We start from the raw sequence: 19,804 nt of genomic DNA on the forward strand, positions 1-19,804 counted from the left end.
TACTTCAACAGGGTTTGTCATGGGTAAATTTCAACCCTCCATATTAAATTTATTATTTTTCTATCTTTAATTCAAATAAAAATCTTTAACTTCTATACTTTTAAGAACAAAAGATCCTTAAGATTTAATCAACAGTGTAAAAATCTAGAGCATTGTTTTTGATGGGTAAAGGAAAAAAATTTAAACTAGCAGCAGAAAATATTAGAATAAGCCTTGACTATTAAAAATTATGTTGATTATAGGCCAAATGGTTGAAATGAAATACTGCAAATTATAAATTTAAATGTACCATTTTTTTTGTGTGTGTGTGGTGCTGGGGATTGAACCCAGGGCCTTGTGCTTGCAAGGCAAGCACTCTACCAACTGAGCTATATCCCCAGCCCACTAAATGTACCATTTTTAAAAGTAGGAAAAAAGTAAAAATATTTTTCCCTTTGTGAGATCGATCTCTCTCTTTCACTCTCTCCAGTCCTCGCCTTCGCCCTCTCCCTCTCCCTCTCCCCTTTCTGGGACTCAGATTGCCTTTCATTAATCACAGTATAATTTCTAACACTGTCACTGAACAAGAATGTTCCTAGTATAAACAGAAATTTTAAAAAATTCCATTTAAAAAATTTTTTTAAGAAAATTCTCTGATTTCTGTACTGATTTTACTATTGATGCTTGGCCTATTTTTTGACTTCTATGGAATCACCAAAGTGCTTTATATGATCAAATGAGAAGGAAATAGCAAAACAAAGACACACCCTAAATCAAGGTTATACTACCAGTCAGGACGGCCTACCTCACTTGATATGAAGTCCCCAACTATTACTATTTTTTTTTCAACTATTACTATTGAAGCTTTAAGATATCCACAAATTCTCAAAAAGAATGAAAAGGACTAACAACTTATATGGATAAAAAAGCTGATATAAATATGGTGGACTAATGATGTCTTTTTGCAGCTTGAACTCATAATTTAAGTGGCAAGATACTGTTAAAGGTAGTCTTTTTTCTTCAATTGGAGAAAAGCTAAGAGGATGATTTAGACATTTACCCCAGGTTTAATGTCACTGAATGAAAATTATACAGTTTTCAGTTAAATTTTGTGACAAACCATTATTATCAAGTGTCAAATAGGAAGACTAAAAAATATTCTAGTGACGTCCAAAAGGCTATTGAATTTCATAAAAATCACTGCCTTTGGCAAAGTCATGAGCCTCTGGAAAGACCCACCCATTTCTTGGTGTCCGTTTTGGACTTCAGATTCACTGCTGGCACGGAGTGCTTGCTCACTCCTTCCTCTGATACTGGGATCCTCTGCTAGCCCTTTCTACTGAATAGCAGCTCAGCTTTTATTTCCCTAGGCATGCCATAAGTCTTGTCATGATTCCCAGTCAGTCATGCCTGTTATCCTAAGATCCATCAGAGAAGATACAAGTCAACATTAGGTCATGGTGGGTCACAGATGATCTAGCTTAGAAAACTCCCATTGGTCTAGAAAGCTGGGTAGAGATGAATCTTTGTTGAGGGGCCTTCCAAAACACCTAGTACATCCTTCTAGAATCCCTTCTACTCTCTTCTAAGCAGAGAAATAAATTAAAAGGTTATAAACAAGAATATTTTCATGGAACTTGTTATATAGTTTTTCCAAGAAACTTGTTAAAAGGTAACTATTAAGAAAGGGCATCCGTATTTCTGTGAAAATATGCCAAAACCAGTACTGAGGAGGCTGAGGTACCCTTCTTCAAAGTGTAAAAGTAAAAATCCACATTCCTAAAACAAGGATATTCTGACAATAAACTGAAACTAAAATGGCAGCACCCTTTGTTACCTTGATATCTCATGTCCTTAATCTTAGAAAAACAACAGTAGCCTTGAATCCTGCTCATCTCCTTCTTTAGTGCAGTAACTGTCAACTTGAATAAATATAGCAGCTACAGTATTATAAATGTGTGGTCCTCATGCCAGTCACTTGATACTATAATAATATAATAACATGTATGGGGCACTTTACATAGATGAATTTACCATCAAGAAGATATATCAAATCCCCAACTATTCTGTTTTTGTTTGCATTGCTGGGATTGAGCCTCCCACATGCTCAGCAAGTACTCTACCACCGAGCTACACCCTCATGCCAAACTCCTATTTCTTCACATGAAAATCAATTATAAAAGTTTCTGTGACTGACATTTTAAAGTTACTCTTATGAGATACGTCACAGAAAACAGCAGACCAAAATTTAGCATTCATCTTATAGTTAGTAAGGGTAAGGGTAGAAACATCACTGTTGAGTTTCATGATGTTTAAATTAAAAACAAAAGTTTTTTTTTTTAAAACAAAATGATTAGGAATTCTATCCAGAGTGCAAAAATAATTAGAACAATTTTCAAGAGGCAATTGCCACTTAGTCTTTTATCTTAAAATTCAAAGCACAGGTTTCTTATAATTAAGTTTGTTATACCAACTTATTAGTAAGCAAAATAGAAATTTACTAGACATATTCTTCCAAGTTAATAATCTTAAACCAACAGTGCTGAAGAGTTTTAAGAGCACTCTAAGAAAGAAATCACTCAGAAGGTAAAACTTTACATTTTAGAAAAAATATTTTTCTTCTTAAAAAACTCCTTCCAAATAGATTTAAGTTAAGGGTTTCACTTAGCTGATATGAGCCTAAGTGACTGAAAATTAGGAAAAGTAGTAAATAGGGACATGGTATCCACAGTTGCTCCCTAAAGTCTCTCACATGAATATGTACAGATGCCACAGACAAAGGAAGATGGCTTCATTATACTGAGCAAGCACGGACCACTCAAGTTTTTACCTTTAGGATATACTATTTTCTTCTCTTTCCTATGTTCCTGACTATATTCAGTGAAACTTCAGTATAAAATAACAGCCAGATGGTGCATACCTGTAGTCACAGCTACTGGGGAGGCTCAGGTGGGAGGATCACTTGAGTCCCCGACTTTAAAAACAGTCTGGGCAACACAGTGAGACCCTGTCTCATAAAACAAACAAAGACAAAACAAAAATTAAGCAAACAAAAACCCAAACATGTATTAAAGGAATCTGGGGGAGAGAAGATGAGAGAAGGCTGGAAGAAAAAACTGTATATCCTATACAAATATTATCTTATGTAAAGTGCTTTGAAACAGTGTTGTAAATTGCATTTCAGATACTTCAAAATAATAATCATACAAAATACAGTACTTTTTTAGTTTTCTGGCAAAGGGACAAAAGATTTCATGCCTGTAGGAGGACATGGGCTCAGATTTTAGGCTCAAAATACAGTAAATTGGCAATAATAGTGGATTACAGGTCTGAGAGAAACTAAAGGTCTAAATCCATTAGTTTTCATGTGCAGATGGAATTCTGAAAGGCTGCACCAATGCCCTCTGGAAACAATCTGTAATATCTACACTTTGAACCAGTGTTAAAAAACAAAACAAAAAACCCTCAAAATGCAATTTTTATGAGTTACAAAGTGCAAAGCTCCCCTGACTCCAACGTTACTGATAAACTTGGTTTTGACAGATTAATAGTACTTTTTAATACCTTGAAGTAAAATCAATAAAACAAAAGTTCTGTTAAAGTTTTCCTCACATTTCAGTGATTTAACTCATTTAAAATGCTCAAAGTCTTAAATTTCTTTGTTACCATCACCTTAATTTTAAAAAGAAAGTTACACTAGAGATAAATCAGCAAAAAAATCTTTTAAAAATACCATTCTGTATTTTCCTGACTCATTTTAGTAAATAAAATGGGTACTTTGCCCATATGATTCTTCAATAAACATGATCTATTTTCAAATAATTAAAAAATCTTTTAAATCTTAAGTTCTTCATTATTATTTCTTAAATCAAAGTGCAACTTTATTTCTAATATTCAAGGTCAGATTCGTTTAGGTAATTTTACTTCCTTCATTTTCATTATAAATTTTAAAATACATGCATTAAAATTGAAAATTACGAAACTTTCCTTCTGAAATTAAGGCTGTATTACTTTGCCCTTTTAAAATAATGGAGGTGCCTGTTTCTCCTACTATCTGTGGTAAAGATGTCAAACAGACACAACTGTCCTTTAAAACTGCTTATTGCACTAAAAGATAGCAAAAACAAGTTGTTGGTTCTTAAAATAAACATGATTATATTTCTATAAAAGATGCTGCCAATACAGTTCTATAATTATTAAAGCACTATCCTAATAAATATAAAAGAAAAGGAAGCTGTACTTCAAAACACATACATATATGTTTATATATACACACATACATATATATAAAAATATATATATGGAAATCACATTAAGGTATGAGAGGCAGCAAGTAAAGTAGCAAAAAACAAAATACCCCCCCAACAATCCCTTTTCTCTCTCTCTCCACCCAATTTCAGAGGCCTCAACCCTACAGAGTTGCAATCTTTGAAAATACTTAACTGTTTATAAAAGATTTAAGGGATTTCCATGTGTAACTCATAGAAACAGAAGATTCTAGAATTATTTATGACTTATCAGAGAGAAAAAGTTACAATTTTTGACAAGGTTTTATATTTATAGCAGCTTCAACAAACTCAAGAAAAAGAATCATTTAGTTTGCTACTACTTATGTACACATTGCACGAATGGCAAATATAAGTTCAGAGCAGGAGGGAGCGGACATACACTCATAAGAAACGCAGTGTCAAGAGTTGAGGACTCAGAATTGTGTATGAGATAGGAGACAGGTATAAGGTGTACAAAATAAAATATAAATCTGTAGTTTGCCATGCTTCACATTCAAATGAATCATACATATGAACATCTGAATGTCACTGGTAGCATTAAGGAAAAAAATGTAGATGATGAAGGCAAGGAAGGTAGAGAGGGAAATAAAGGTGGTAGTGAGGGGAGGATAAAAGGGAAAGAAAACTCCCCAGTGGAATGAACTATAAAATATATACACAGACACATATATATCTATTATCTAGATTCAGATATATATGCATATACACATATATATTTAAAAAATACACAGACTCCTTTTACAAGAATATATGAATGCACATTAATTTTTTTGCACACATAATTGTGAACAATCACTTTGATTATTCATGTAGGTGTGTGTTTTTTAAACCATCATTTACTTTTTTTTGCAAAGATAGTTGTGCTGCCAAGCAACTTGAGGTAAAGGCATTAAAAGGGTTAGACTATAAGAAGTGAAAACAAAACAATCGCGATACTTCCTACAGGAGACCGCACAAAAAGCAGCTGGCTGGTTTCATATTGCATAATGGTGCTGCGTTCCTTGATGAAGTAAACAATTTTCCTTCTATCAACATAAGAAGCAGATATCCACACAGCGCTGGCTTTTGTATGGCTGTAGGTGTCCCTACTCAATCGCCTCACTCAAAACATACGCTGTGTGTCGATGCATCTTTCAGTTCTTCCTTGAACTTAAGCAAAGTACATTGTGCGTAAGGTATCTTGGTGAATCTGTACAGCCTTGGCAAGAGCTTGTGGATCTCGCCCATTGCTCTGTCCTGAAACGTGGCTTCCTTCGGCACTATAAGAGAAGTGGCAATGAACACAAAAACAACGAACCTATTCTGATATAATAATTTTGAAAAACATTACTTTTAGAATATTTCAGAAATACTAAAAATGGAAGACTATGTGTAAAAAATAATGAACTCTGTGTCCATCACCTAACTTCAGTAATTAACTTAAGGCTAATTTTGCCTTACTTCTCTTATTTTCCCAGGATTAGTTAGAAACAAATCCCAGACATCATTTCATTTTATCTACATATATATGTCACATTTATTATTACCAATAATATCTCTTTCGGATTAACATGATAAATCAACTAAATCACTGTATAAACAGCATATTTCAATAGAAAACCTTATCTTGGGCAATCAATTTGATTGTCACTTTTCATATGGCTCACTGACTCCTCTCTGATGACTTGTGAACTTCAATTCTAAATGGCAGTACCTTATGATAAACAGAGATGCTTATACATGAAAACTTAAAGACATTTCCTAAGTAAATCAGATCACATTTGGATATGGGTCAGAATATATATTTACTATGGTTTTATATTACCTGTCATGTTCTTTGTCCACAAGATGATATCTGGCTCTGAATGCTACCAGGTGAGCATAATACGCTGGTGCAGGTATAGAAACAGATCGTGTACAGCGTACATAAGTGTGGCAGAGCTGGTAAGTTAGCAGCTGAAGTTCATCTGCAGTAAAGCAGTTATCATCCCACAAAACATGATAGTGTGAAGGACGGCTGGTACCCTTTGAAGAAGACAAGGGCATATTCTGTTACTTCTAAACTTTAAAATAAATCTTTAGCACAGACTATATTACATAAAAAAGATTTGCAAATTAATTAGTAAAATGTATTATAATTTAATAATCAATTAAAAATTTTAGTCGATTCTGGGTATATACTGAAAAGAAGTGAAAGCAAGGACTCAAATGGATGTTTGTATATCTATGTTCATAGCACATATGGACAATAACCAAAAAGGGGAAGCTATCCAAGTGTCCCTCAGTGGAGGAATGGGTAAACAAAATGTGTTACATACATACAATAAAAAACATTATTCAACCTGAAAAAGGAAGAAAATTCAACACATGCTACAACATGGATGGGACCTAAAGACATGCTCAATGAAATAAACCAGTCATAACAACAGAAATACTGTATGATTCACTTATATGTAGTACCTAAATTAATAAAATTAACAGAGACAGAAAGTAGAATGGTGGTTACCAAGGCTGGGGGTAGGAAGGAATGGGGAGTTGGGATTTAGTGGGTGTAATGTGTCATTTAGGGAAAGTGAAAAAGTTCTGCAGATAGATGATGCTAATGGTTACACAACAGTGTGAATATACCTAATACCATAGAACTATAGGCTTACAAATGGCCAAAATGGTAAATCTAAGTTTAGGTACACTTTTTTTTTTTTTTTTTTTTGGTACCAAGGTTTGAACTCAGGGGCACCCAACCACTGAGGCACATCCCCAGCCCTTTTTAAAATTTTATTTAGAGACAGGGTCTCACTGAGTTTCTTAGGGCCTTGCTAAGTTGCTGAGGCTGGCTTTGAACTCACAATCCTCCTGCCTCAGCCTCCTGAGCAGATGGGATTACAGGTGTGTGCCACCACACGCAGCTAAATTCAGGTACATTTTAACATTCACACACACAAACCATTTAGTTGAGCTCCTCTGTGCCAGTTACTATGTATTCAAAGAAAAACTGTCAACAAAGTAAAAAATTTCTTTTCTTTTAGAAAATGTAATTTATTAGAGTAGGAGAGAGAGTATAACCAATTATAAAACAACTAGTAAATGGTTATAGTATTACGGGTCATATGTAGTCCTATATGGGAATACCAAAGAAACTAAATAAAGGGGAGAACATGGGGATGCTTCACCAGGTACGAATGTGAGATTTGACCCTCTTCCCCTTTTTTTAAGCAGTTAGGGAGAGGAGACATTACAGAATAAGTAGCCTTAAAAAAAGCATAGGGAGCTGGGCATGGTGGCACATGTCTGTAAACATAGCTACTCAGGAGGCTGAGAAAGGAGGATTTCAAATTCAAGGCCAGTCTCAGCAAATTAATGACACCCTGTCTCAAAATAAAAAAATAAAAAGCGTTGGAGGCACCATTGGCTTCAACCTCCAATATTGGAGGAAAAAAAAAAGCACAAGGGACATAACATTTCATGGCGTATTTGGAGGATAGCTAATAGACTAGCATGAACAGAGCACGGGGCATGAGGGAAAAAAGATAAAGTTTCAAGTTTAGAATCCAACTGAAGGATAAGCTTAGGAATTTGGATTTTCATCAACAGGTGGCAGGGAAAGTATTGCAGTTAAGAGAGTTTTTAGGTAGAATGAGATAGGGTTTAATAAAAAAAATCAATAATATGGAGAAATGATTAGAAATAAAAAAGAGGCTGGAAGCACAGGAGCAGACAGAATGCTGTTGTATCAGTTCTGGTGAGAGATGATGAAGATATAAAATATGGAAAAGGTGGTGGCCATGGGGCAAGAGAGAAGCTAGCCCCTATTTCAACAAATATTTGTGAGTATCATTTGTTATACAATATGCAAGATTTGGAGGGGATAAAGTTCAAATTATTAACAAATCCTACCTCCTCCAAATTATATACTTATATATATTATATATTCATATATTCGATATTTACTAAACACATCCTGTAGCAGGTGCTGAGCACAGAGTTATGAGTAAGACATACATTACGGTGATGAGAGACATAATCATATATTAAACCATCAGAAATTGGTCTATAAAGAGAATTAAAATGTAGGCTAGTATGAAAGACTATATTTGAAGGTGATCATGAAATGTCATCTCTCTGAGAAAACAAAGCGAGTTTTGGAGGATTCAGGAGGGCTTGTATGATTGGGAGAACATTTTAGGCACACAGAAGAGGTAGGGCAAAAGCTCCAGCTACGGTATATGGAATTCATTCCGTTTTCTCCCATCACCATTCTAGTCCCAAACACCATCATCTTTTGCCTGACCATGATCACAGATTCCACCTAACGTTCCCAATACCAATAGTACTCCCTAGTATAACCTGTACTTCAGTAAGAGTGAATAAAAAAACAAGAACAACAATAATTTTAAAACCTAACTATTTTAATGTTCTGCTTTTAATGCACTTAGAGAATAGAATCTAAATCCTTATGTTGTAGTTGCTTTTTCGTGACTGTGACCAAAAAACCTGACAAGAACAATGTAGAGGAGAAAAAGTTTACATGGGGCTCAGGGTTTCAGGTTTCAGTCCATAGATGACCAACTCCATTGTTGTGGGTCCAAGGTGAGTGAGGCAGAACATCATGGCAGAAAGGTGTGGTGGAGGAAAGCAGTACAGAATAAGGCCACCAGGAAGAAGAGAGTGCTCTATTTACCAGGGAAAAAATACATACCCCAAAGTCACACTCCCAGTGACCTACTTCCTCCATTCACATCCTATCTGCCTATAGTTACCACCCAGTTAATTCATCAGTGGATCAATGTACTGATTAGATTAAGGTTCCCATAACCCAATCATTTTGCCTCTAAACTTTCTGGAATTGTCACACATGAACATTTGGGGGATACCTGATATCTAAATCATAACATCTTACTTTTGTCCAACAAAGCCTATATGATCCAGCCCAGCCTACCTCTAACCTACTCACATGCTATAGTAGTAGCCTCCATTTACTTCCTTCAACAAACATTTTTGCACCAAAAGGACCTATACATGTGCCTCTGATGGGAATTCTCTTCCTAGTTCTTGGCTTGGTTAATTCCTATTCATTCCTCAAGATCTTACCTTAAATGTCCTTCCTTAACAAACTTTTTGTGATTTCCCAGACTAAATTAGGTCCCTACTAAAAGTTTTCTTCCTATTCTTCACTTTTTCTTTTTTGCATTTATCCCAATTCATAAATACGTATTTGTGAGATTAAGCAATTAATACATCCCCTAACCTAAAGAGGAAGGGATTGGGTTTATTTGTTCACTCTGTATACCATCTCAGGATGTATGCAATAAATATCTGTTGCTTGAATAGCCTCTGCCTTTTGGGACTTTACAGACTCTGGGGGTGGGGGTGACATAAACACAGTTACAATGTTATCTAGTAAGTATGACAAAGAGGTAGGGATAGGGTACTCAAACAGTGCAGAGGAAGCACGGGTCCCGGAGAAGCAGTCAAGAAGGCTTCTGGGAGGAGTTTTTGCTATATGATTGCTAATCTAAAGGAGTTGGGGCATATTATCACTGATGGAGTAAAAAAAAAAGACAATGCTGCCCCTGAGGGTTCTCAGTTCCACAGTGGCTACAGAAACAAGAAAGAACCAGAGTGGATTACAGAAAGGCCAGTGCTACCTCCCTGCTACTAATGTGTTGAGAGTCCATAATATCAGATGAGTTAGAGCCCCAGAAGGAGCAGGGGAAAGTGGTATCTGAGTCAGGTCGCGATTTCCTCTTCTCAAAACTGTTGGGACTAAAGCCCTAGCCTGTGCTGGGTAGGTAGAGGGTGGAAGAGAGAAGCCAAGTTCTTTTTTTTTTTTTTTTAATTTAAATTTTTGTGGTTCTGGGGGTTGAACCCAGGACCTACCGCATACCAGGCAAGCACTCTTGCTATATCCCCAGTGCCTAAATTCAAGTTTTAAAAACAAACTGAAAGTTTACCTCAAAGGAAAATAGGGAGAGAGGGAGTGGGATGGGACTGATCTGCAAACACCATTGATGTTAATAACTTAAAGTGTCAAGAAGTTATGAAATTTGGCTAAAATGTTATTAAAGGATCTGTTACAGTTGAATTTAAAAGTAGTGATTAGAAAAATATATTTCTTGGGCTGGGGAGATAGCTCAGCGGGTAGAGCTCTTGCCTTGCAAGCACAAGGCCCTGAGTTCAATCCCCAGTACCGCAAAAAAAATAAAAATAAAAATAAAAAAATAAAAAAATATATATATATTTATATATATATATATAAATAAAATTCTTATATGGATAAAAATAATTGGGATTTTAATTTTAGTTAGTAAAAACCAAGATTGTGTGGGTGGTTCTAGGTATTTAAGGAGCATTCTGCCTGTTGACTACATCCCAAACCCTTTTTAAAATTTTATTTTGGAACAGAGTCTCACAAAGTTGCCGCAGCTGGCCACAAACTTGCAAGCCTCCTGCCTCAACCTCTAGGTATGCACCAAAAAGCCTGGCCAAGACTTTTTTGATCTCAGATTAGTTTGAAAATTGTAATAAAGCTGGGAAGATATGTAAAGAGCAGTGTTTAGTTCCTGTGAACTAGAACAGAAGTTTCAAATTGGTGTCCCAAAGAAAAATGTTCCCTACAGTTTGTGGTTAAATATACTGGAGAAATTCCTGTCTTAAAGACTTATAATGACCATATGCATATCAATGGTCTCTAAAAGTTCTAGAATAAAAAAATCTGTCAAATCAGTATTTCTAAAAGGTATATGAACAGAGAATTTTTTTCCCTCATCTATGATATTTATTTAAAAGACATGACAACAGTTACTATAAAGCCAAACATTAGGCTAAAATATGTATGCTAGTGACACAAGTTTTATCCCTGGAAGGTATTAACTTTTTGCTTATTGACTGTTATCACTCAACTTGAAAATATACAAGACTTACTATAAAGAGGAGCAGATGTAAGAACATGGATAAACTAAGTTTGGTGTCACACACCTATAATCCTAGTTACTTGGGAGGTTGAACCAGAAGGATTACTAGTTTAAAGTCATCCTGGGCTAAGTACATAGCAAAAAAATTTTAAAAAGGGCTGGGGATACCCCTCCATGGTAGAGTTCTTGACTAGTATGTATGAGGCCCAGGATTCAATCTCCCAGTACCGTAAAAACAAAAACAAAGAACATGGGTAAATGAGTAGGACAATACTTTAAAGTCAGGAGTCTGAAATAGGTTAATGTATGAGACAAATAAGGGTGTAAAACACAGCTGTACAGTAAGGTACATCTTGAAATTTCTTTATTTTAAATTGTTTTTGCTATCTAAAACCAAATCCCTACCTCCACCACAAACCCTCATTTTTAAAAATACCATTTTAAAAGGTGCTGAAGATCAAATCCAGTGTCTCACACATGCTAGGCAAGTACTCTACCATTGAGCTACAACTGCAGTCCCACATCTTAAAATTTCTACTTAATAAATGGGAAGAAACTGAAAATAGTTTTGGCCTATGTTTGCTCAAATATCCTGGGAATGTGGGTTTACTCTCTGCTGTTGGAAAGTTTGAGAAGCACTGAATTAAAGCTTCTGTTCTAATAAGTGAACAAACTAATGAAAAGATTTTCTGAAAAGAAAAAAAAAAAAGACTTAAAATGATCTAACTGAAACTTAAAGTGGGAATTCTATAATTAAATTCTCTTACATGCTCAAACTATACCAGTGAATTTTTTTTCTATAAAATATGATCACCAAAAAGAGGCATATATCAAAGGAAAAATCAGGTACTTTAAAATTTTTTTGAAGTTTAGGTTAAATTAAGGACCCACTATAGGGAAAGTCATTCTATCAAACTAATTATATTTTGGTATATTCACAAAAATGTCTCTCTCAAAGTAAGGGAAAGGAAGAAATTTATTTATTGAATGTTCCATCTAATTTCATGTGGAAACAACTTCAAATACAGAGAAAAGTATTTCTTTCTCTTTTTGCAGAAATATAAGAAATAAGAAATATATATAAGAACTGAAGTTTTGAATTAAATAATTTTACCCAAGATGTATGTAGGCTTACCTGTATTCCAGCATGGCTACAGAGGTAAAAATCAAACTCATATGGGTGTGTAATGTCTGTATCGACTGTTGTTCCAGCTGGGATATTGCCACTTCTTCCAACCTAGATTTTTTTGGTCAAAGTTTAAACAAACAAGAGAAAAGTAAAAAAATTTATTTATCTAAAAGCACCTTTAAAAATGTGTGTGTGTGTATATACACATATGCTGATTTCATGTTTTACAACTTTGGGCTTGAAATATTATTTAAGCAGCCATAGGGCAGACCTTTACAAGCCATTCCTAGGTTTTCTGTTTCTTTTTCTTTTCAGTACCCAGTGCCTTGTGCATGTCAAGTACACATTCTACCACTGAGCTGCATTCCCCTTAGTTCCTGTTCTTGAATGTTAAAATAAGTGCTGATAAACAACAAAGAGTTATATAGTCTATTACTGCTTACCCAGGAGTTGATTCCAATAGGGATGGAAGACATTTTTTAAAAAATTTAAGTTAACTTTTAGTCCTCCAATTTTGGTACCTGTACATAGTGGGTACTCTTGAGCACATAATTTAAGAGAGTTAGCATTTTCCTTGGAGAACACTATATATATTTAGAGAAAAAAAATACTGACAATAACATCAACAATAGGCACCAACTGTTAACCATGTAGGTGTCAGGTACTTTAAATACATTACTTCTAAATCCTGATAATCATGCAAGTCAAGGGTTTTACCATTTGGGGAAACTAAGGTTCAGGGATATAAAATAATGCCCAACAGCACATAATAAAGGGGGAAGAACTGGGATTAAAACATGTAAAGACTGCAAAGGCACAATTTTTAAAATTTCATGGTATTAGTTTCAACATTTTCTTAGAGAAGAGACACCATCATTTTCTCTAAGTGGCTTTGATATAACTAAAATTTTTCAAAATTCCTGATAATGAAAAACTCTTAATAAAACACTCTAAATGCATGTTATATCCACTATTATCTCCTTATCTCCAACACATTTAAAATTGTTAACTATAAGTCTAAGATTATATGGCTAGCAAATCAGAAACTATTCTACTGACTCAAACATTATTTTTGCTACATGAAGGACTGTTATCCGGTGATTGAATTAACAGTTGTATGGATCAACCAGCTAACCCTTGTCAAACACAAAAGAAAGAAAACAGTTTTAATCTACTCAGTTATTCCTAATACTGAAAAAATTAACTCTAGCTGGGTGGCACATGCCTATAATCCCAGCTACTTGGGAGGCTGAGGCAGGAAAACGGTTGTTCAAGGCAGTCTCGGCAACTTAGTGAGACCCTATCTCAACATTTTAAAAAAAGGGTTGGGTATGTAGCTTAGTGGTAGAACACCCTTGGGTTCAATCCCCAGTATGGGAAAACGACAACAACAACAACAAAAACAACAACCCAAATTCAAAACAACAACAAAACCCAAAATTAACTCTAATAAATCAGCAACACATAATATATAAAAAGTGTTCCTCCATTTTGAAAGAAAGCAGAATGTCTGGGTTTATATCATTGTTCCATCAGTTTCTAGATGTATGATCATCATGGTATTTTACCTTTCTATATCTGTATCCTCAAGTGTAATTAACTCCCAGCTGTTACTAGTAGTATTATTTATAGTAAAGAAAAGCAAACAAATGAATGGCATGACAAAACATCAGATATTCATAAAAATTCAACTTAATTTAAATTTCTAGGTATACAAATGTACCTACTAACTTTGGATCAAAGGTCTTTAACAACTTGGAGGCCCTAATAAAACTATTACTACTGCTATTAGAGAGGTGGTATAGAGAACAATGGTTAAGAGCACTCTAGAGTCAGATCGCCTTGACTTAACTGTTACCTCTTTATAACCTTGGGAAATTATTTAACCTCCATGTGTCAATTTTCTCTTATACAAGATGAGGGATGATATTAATAATAACTATCTTATAATGTTTGTCAGGATTAAATCAGTTAAATTTATGAAAAATATTTAGGCTAGGGACGTAGCTTAGTGGTAGGATACTTGCCTAACATGTACAAGGCCCTGGGTTTGATTCCCAGCATTACAATCAAACAACCAGAGTGAATGAAAAAGTTTAGAACAATGACTGTTATTGCTCTTATCATTTCTTCTTCTCTATTACTACTACCATCACTACCACTATACAACTAGCTAACACTTCACTGAACTCAGTATGTGCCAAATGCTGTTCTAAGTAGAAGACATATTTTATTCAATCTCCTCAACAATCCAAAAAAGGTAGATATTAATATTATTCAAACTTGTTGAGAAGGAAACAGGTTTAAAGGTGTTAAGCTCTTGTCCAAAATATACAATGAATATATGTACACAGGACAATACTTCTCTTAGTTCTTTCTATTAAATTCCTTTCCCAATGGCACAGTGATATTTGCCACCCTCAGGTTTCTCTTGTCCCAAGGTTTGTAGGATGGGGACAGATGAAATCAGGGCATCAAGATTGCTACTTGCCTACACCGCACACAGATAAGACACATTTCCCCAGGTGTCTACACCTTTCTTTCCTTCCTAATTATAAAAAATACTTATCACACTATAAAATACAGATGATTATTCTGTGAATTTTAAAGGAAACGTTCAAAATTTAGTTTATATTAATTTTTACTTCTTAAAAAAACAAATTTTTGTAAGATATTTTAAAAAGAGAGGGCTTGGGGATATAGCTCAATGATAAAGCATTTGCCTAGCATGGAAGAGGCCCTGGATTTGATCCCCAGCACAAAAAGAAAAAGAAAAGAAAAAAGTAAAAAAGCTGGGTATGATGGCACATGCTTGTAATCCCAGCTACTGAGGAGGTTGAGGCATGAGGATTGCAAGTTCAATACCAGCATGTGCAACTTAGCCAAACCCTGTCTCAAAATAAAAGGCTGGGGATGAATGCTGTGGATGTGGGTAGAATGCTCAGCCTAGCATATGCAAGTCCCTAGGTCCAATCCCTAGTACTACAAAACGAACAGATAAATAAATGTACCTTTTTTTCTATGAGTTTCTTCATAACAACAAAGTAAAATGATATTTCAAACATTTGGAGTTACTAGAAATTCTAGAAAGGTAAGTTAAGCTATCCTGATATTTCTATATTCAAAATTTAATGGCTAAGCCCTGCTGTTGGCAGAGGTCCCTAATTAAGTGCTCTGTGAGTTATGTTGGATAAGCGTGGCTTATAACAATATTATGATAGATATAAGATTACCCTTTCTGTCCTATCAGCACAAAATAGTCGAGTGTGATGTCTCTTCTGCACTACAATGTAGGTTATTCCAGGTTGATAGTCTTTCTCCAAACTGATGCAGGCTTCTCGAATTGCTAGTAGTTCATAATATAACACCTAGAGAAGATGTGATGGAAAGATCCAACATAGTCAACTCTTCTTTTTTATATCCTTCAAAGTAAAATAATGATTTGGATTTAGGATTTCTTAATTTTATCAATTTATAGTTAAGACATTTCTCTATTCCATTTTAACTATTAGCAACATAATCAAATATTACACATCCATAGTGAACATATTAAAAGGGAAAGTCTACTGAAGAATCAAATTTTGATTTTAGTAACTCTCAACCGAAGGACTTCAACTTCAGAACCGGATACCATATTATAAGCACAGCATCTGATTACACCATAGTATGAGGAGATCCCAGGCAACCAACCTGTCTAAATTGTCCCTCTGAAACACCATCCCGATAAAAGATGATACGAGTAGGTTTGAACCGAGTTGACTTATAAAATTGAATGAGAAGTTCCCGGACCATGGATGCCAAGTCCTGGATGATCTCCTGCCGGGGTCTCTGAACTCTTACTGTGGCACAGTATCTGCTTGGGTGGGCATCCATACTACCTACAACCTAGGTTGGAAAAAGTAAAGAAAAATAAAAATTAAAATAATTAAAACTATGTGGATTTCATGTTCATTTGCATTTTACTATAACCTTATTATGTATCACTGTTTTCTTTGAGAATAATAAAAATTGGTTAATTCCTACTGAATAAAAAAATAAAAGACGCACTGCAGTGTCAAAACCTATTTTCCTGTAAGTAGGCTGCACTTTGTAGTACTGGAGATTGAACCCAGAGGGTCTCTACCACTGAGTCACATCACCAGACATTTTTTTTTTTATGTTTTTTTTTTTTTATTGTAAACAAATGGGATACATGTTGTGTCTCTGTTTGTACATGGAGTAAAGGCATACCGTTTGTGTAACCATAAATTTACATAGGGTAATGTTGTTTGATTCATTCTGTTATTTTTTCCCTCTCCTCCACCCCTCCCACCCCTCTTTTCCCTCTATACAGTCCTTTCTTCCTCCATTCTTGCCACCCTCTCTAACCTTCACCCTAAACCTAACCCTAACCCTAACACTAACCCCTTCCACCCTCCATTATGTGTCATCATCCACTTATCAGCGAGATCATTTGTCCTTTGGTTTTTTGAGATTGGCTTATCTCACTTAGCATGATATTCTCCAATTTTATCCATTTGCCTGCAAATGCCATAATTTTATCATTCTTTATGGCGGAGTAATATTCCATTGTATATATATGCCACAGTTTCTGTATCCATTCATCAACTGAAGGACATCTAGGTTGGTTCCACAATCTGGCTATTGTGAATTGAGCAGCTATGAACATTGATATGGTTGTATCTCTGTAGTATGCTGATTTTAAGTCCTTTGGGTATAGGCCAAGGAGTGGGATAGCTGGGTCAAATGGTGGTTCCATTCCAAGTTGTCTGCTTTATTTTTGTGACAGGTTTTTACTAAATTGCTGAGATCAGCCTTGAACTTGCAATTCTCCTACCTCAGCCTCCCAAGTTACTGGAATAACAGATGTACACCACTATGCCTGGTCTAATAAATAGATTCTAACTGTTTTGGTAAAGATTAGTTAAGAAAGAAAAAGAAAGACATGCATAAAGAGAATAAGAGAAAGAAAATAAGTAAAAAGGGGGATCATTTCAAATCACTGACTTCTTTTCATATCTCTTCCACTTTAACAACCCATTCTAGAAGTTAGACTTAAGATTTTAGTATTTTCTTAGAACTGTTTGGTTTCATATATTTTAAAATCAAGAGTTTCCCCAAAACTTAACACCAAAAAAACCAAATAACCCAATCCACAAATGAGCAAAGGAACTGAATAGGCACTTCACAGAAGAAGAAATATGACTGGTTAACAAACATGAAAAAATGTTCAACATCTCTAGCAATAAGAAAATGCAAATTAAAACTATGCTGGGATTCCATCTTGCTCCAGTCAGAATGGCAATTATCAAGAATACAAGTAACAATAAATGGTGGTGAGGATATGGGAAAAAAGGTTCACTCATACATTGCTGGTGGGACTGCAAATTGGTTCAATCACTCTGGAAAGCACTATGGAGAGTCCCCAAAACACTTGGAATGGAACCAACATTTGACCCAGTTATCCCATTCCTTGGCATATATCAAAAGGACTTAAAATCAGCACACTATAATGACGTGGTCACATCAATGTTCATAGCAGCTCAATTCACAATAACTTAACTATGAAATCAACCTAGGTGCCCTTCAGCAGACGAATGGATAAAGAAAATGAGGTGCCCTTCAACAGATGAATAGATAAAGAATATGTGGTGGGCTGGGGATATAGTTTAGTTGGTAGAGTGCTTGCCTCACAAGCACAAGGCCCTGGGTTCCATTCCCAGCATTGCAAAAAAAAAAAAAAAAAAAAAAGAAAATGTGACATATATACATAATAGAATATTACTCAGCCATAAAAATTATGAAATTATGGCATTTGGCAGTAAATAGATGGAACTGGAGATTATCATTAAGTGAAATAAGCCAATCCCCAAAAACCAAAGGCCGAATGCTTTCTCTGATATGTACATGCTAATACACAATAAGGGGGGCGGGAGGGAGAATAGAAGTTCACTGGATTAGACAAAGGAGAATAAAGGGAAGGGAGGGAAGATAGGAATAGGAAAGACAGTAGAAATAAACTGGACAAAACTTTCCTATGTTCATATATGAATACATAATCAGTGTAACTCTGCATCATGTACAATCATGATATCGGGAAGTTATACTCCATGTATGTATAATATGTTAAAATACACTCTCCTGTCATGTACATCTAAAAAGAACAAATTTTTAAAAAAACGCGGAGTTTCTCTCTTTTACTGCAAAGTCCTAGATTAGATATCCTGAATCTGTAGTCAGTCTTTTTGGGCTGTAGTTGTGTTCTGTATTGGGTCTTCAGAGACGTTTAATCTTAGTTTTCAGACTGGCTATCTCAATTGTCCCTTTCTGTGTCTTGTTAAATACTGTTATGTGTTTGGAGCAAAGGAGACCTTAAAGTATGAACTTAAAACATTATTTGGATCACACTCTCAAGCTAGTTACTTTGTCTCCATACTCTGTTTCTTCCAAGATAGTCTATATTAAATTCATGCTTCAAAAACAGAACTTAAACCATTTCACTCCCTTGAGCTATATCCCTAGCCCTGTAATGCATCTTTCTATAACAAAGAAAATACTGATATATACAAACTCTTTGAACCATAAAAATAAATGCACAGCAACAGAGAGATCACACAGACAAATTAAAATAGGATACAGTAATATAATTTTTTGGGGGGCGGTATCAGGGATAGAACCCAGGGGCACTTAACCACATCCCTAGCCCTTTTTATTTTTTATTTTGAGGCAGTGTCTCGCTAAGTTGTTTAGGGTCTCGCTAAGGTGCTGAGGCTGGCTTTGAACTACCTCCTGCCTCAGCCTCCCAAGCCCCTGGGATTACAGGCTTGTGCCACTATAACTGACTAATATAATTAACAACTTGACTTAATATATATAGAACTTGTAGTCCTCAAACCAGAATAATCATTCTTTTCAAAAACTCAAGGAACATTTATGAAAGTTGGCTACAAAGAAAATATCATTAAAACTCAAAAAGCTGAAACCAAAATGTTGATATGGGCCTAATTTTTAGGTAAGAGAAACCTACCTAAGGAGGATTATAGGTTTAAAGCCAGCCTCAACAAATAAGTAAGGCTGTAAGCAACCTTGTGAGATCCTGTCTCAAAATAAAAAATAAAAAGGGCTGGGGATGAGACTCACTGGTTAAGTGCCCTTGGGTTTGACCCAAAAGAGAGAGAGAGAGAGAGAGAGAGAGAGAGAGAGAGAGAGACACACACACACACACACACACACACCTCCTAATGATACTCACAGCAGCAATAGAAGGCTTCTTTCCATCACCAGCAGGTGGATGAGTGACATCTGCTCCCAAAAAGATCACTGGTTGCTGGAACACAGAAGGTCTTAAACACATTTTTTAAAGGGGTTAGATAATTCATCATCTATTTATTTGTTTCACATGATTGCAACACAACTGCAAGCTACCGTCAGCACAGAGGAAGTACTGTACAGACAGCTTCATAGGCCTTGACTACCAAGTGCTTTATCCTCTTAATTCATGAATTCCTAGTCGATAA

At 35.3% G+C, this 19,804-nt stretch overlaps 1 protein-coding gene across 1 annotated transcript in view; it reads right to left on the reverse strand.

Annotated features, from left to right (window-relative positions):
• Positions 1 to 483: 483 nt before the first annotated feature.
• The window catches only part of Ago3 (argonaute RISC catalytic component 3), a 38,521-nt gene continuing 19,200 nt past the window's right edge, over positions 484 to 19,804 (reverse strand). Inside the window, exons 8-13 of the mRNA XM_047556466.1 lie at positions 19,540 to 19,630; positions 15,978 to 16,172; positions 15,521 to 15,655; positions 12,294 to 12,395; positions 6,073 to 6,272; positions 484 to 5,527 (exon numbers count right to left, since the gene is read on the reverse strand). Of these exons, the coding sequence (XP_047412422.1) occupies positions 5,419 to 5,527; positions 6,073 to 6,272; positions 12,294 to 12,395; positions 15,521 to 15,655; positions 15,978 to 16,172; positions 19,540 to 19,630 (832 nt within the window). The 3' untranslated portion in view covers positions 484 to 5,418. The remainder of the gene's footprint in view (positions 5,528 to 6,072; positions 6,273 to 12,293; positions 12,396 to 15,520; positions 15,656 to 15,977; positions 16,173 to 19,539; positions 19,631 to 19,804) is intronic.

The sequence above is a fragment of the Sciurus carolinensis genome, chromosome 1, assembly GCF_902686445.1.
Source record: "Sciurus carolinensis chromosome 1, mSciCar1.2, whole genome shotgun sequence".
NCBI classification, from domain to species: domain Eukaryota; kingdom Metazoa; phylum Chordata; class Mammalia; order Rodentia; family Sciuridae; genus Sciurus; species Sciurus carolinensis.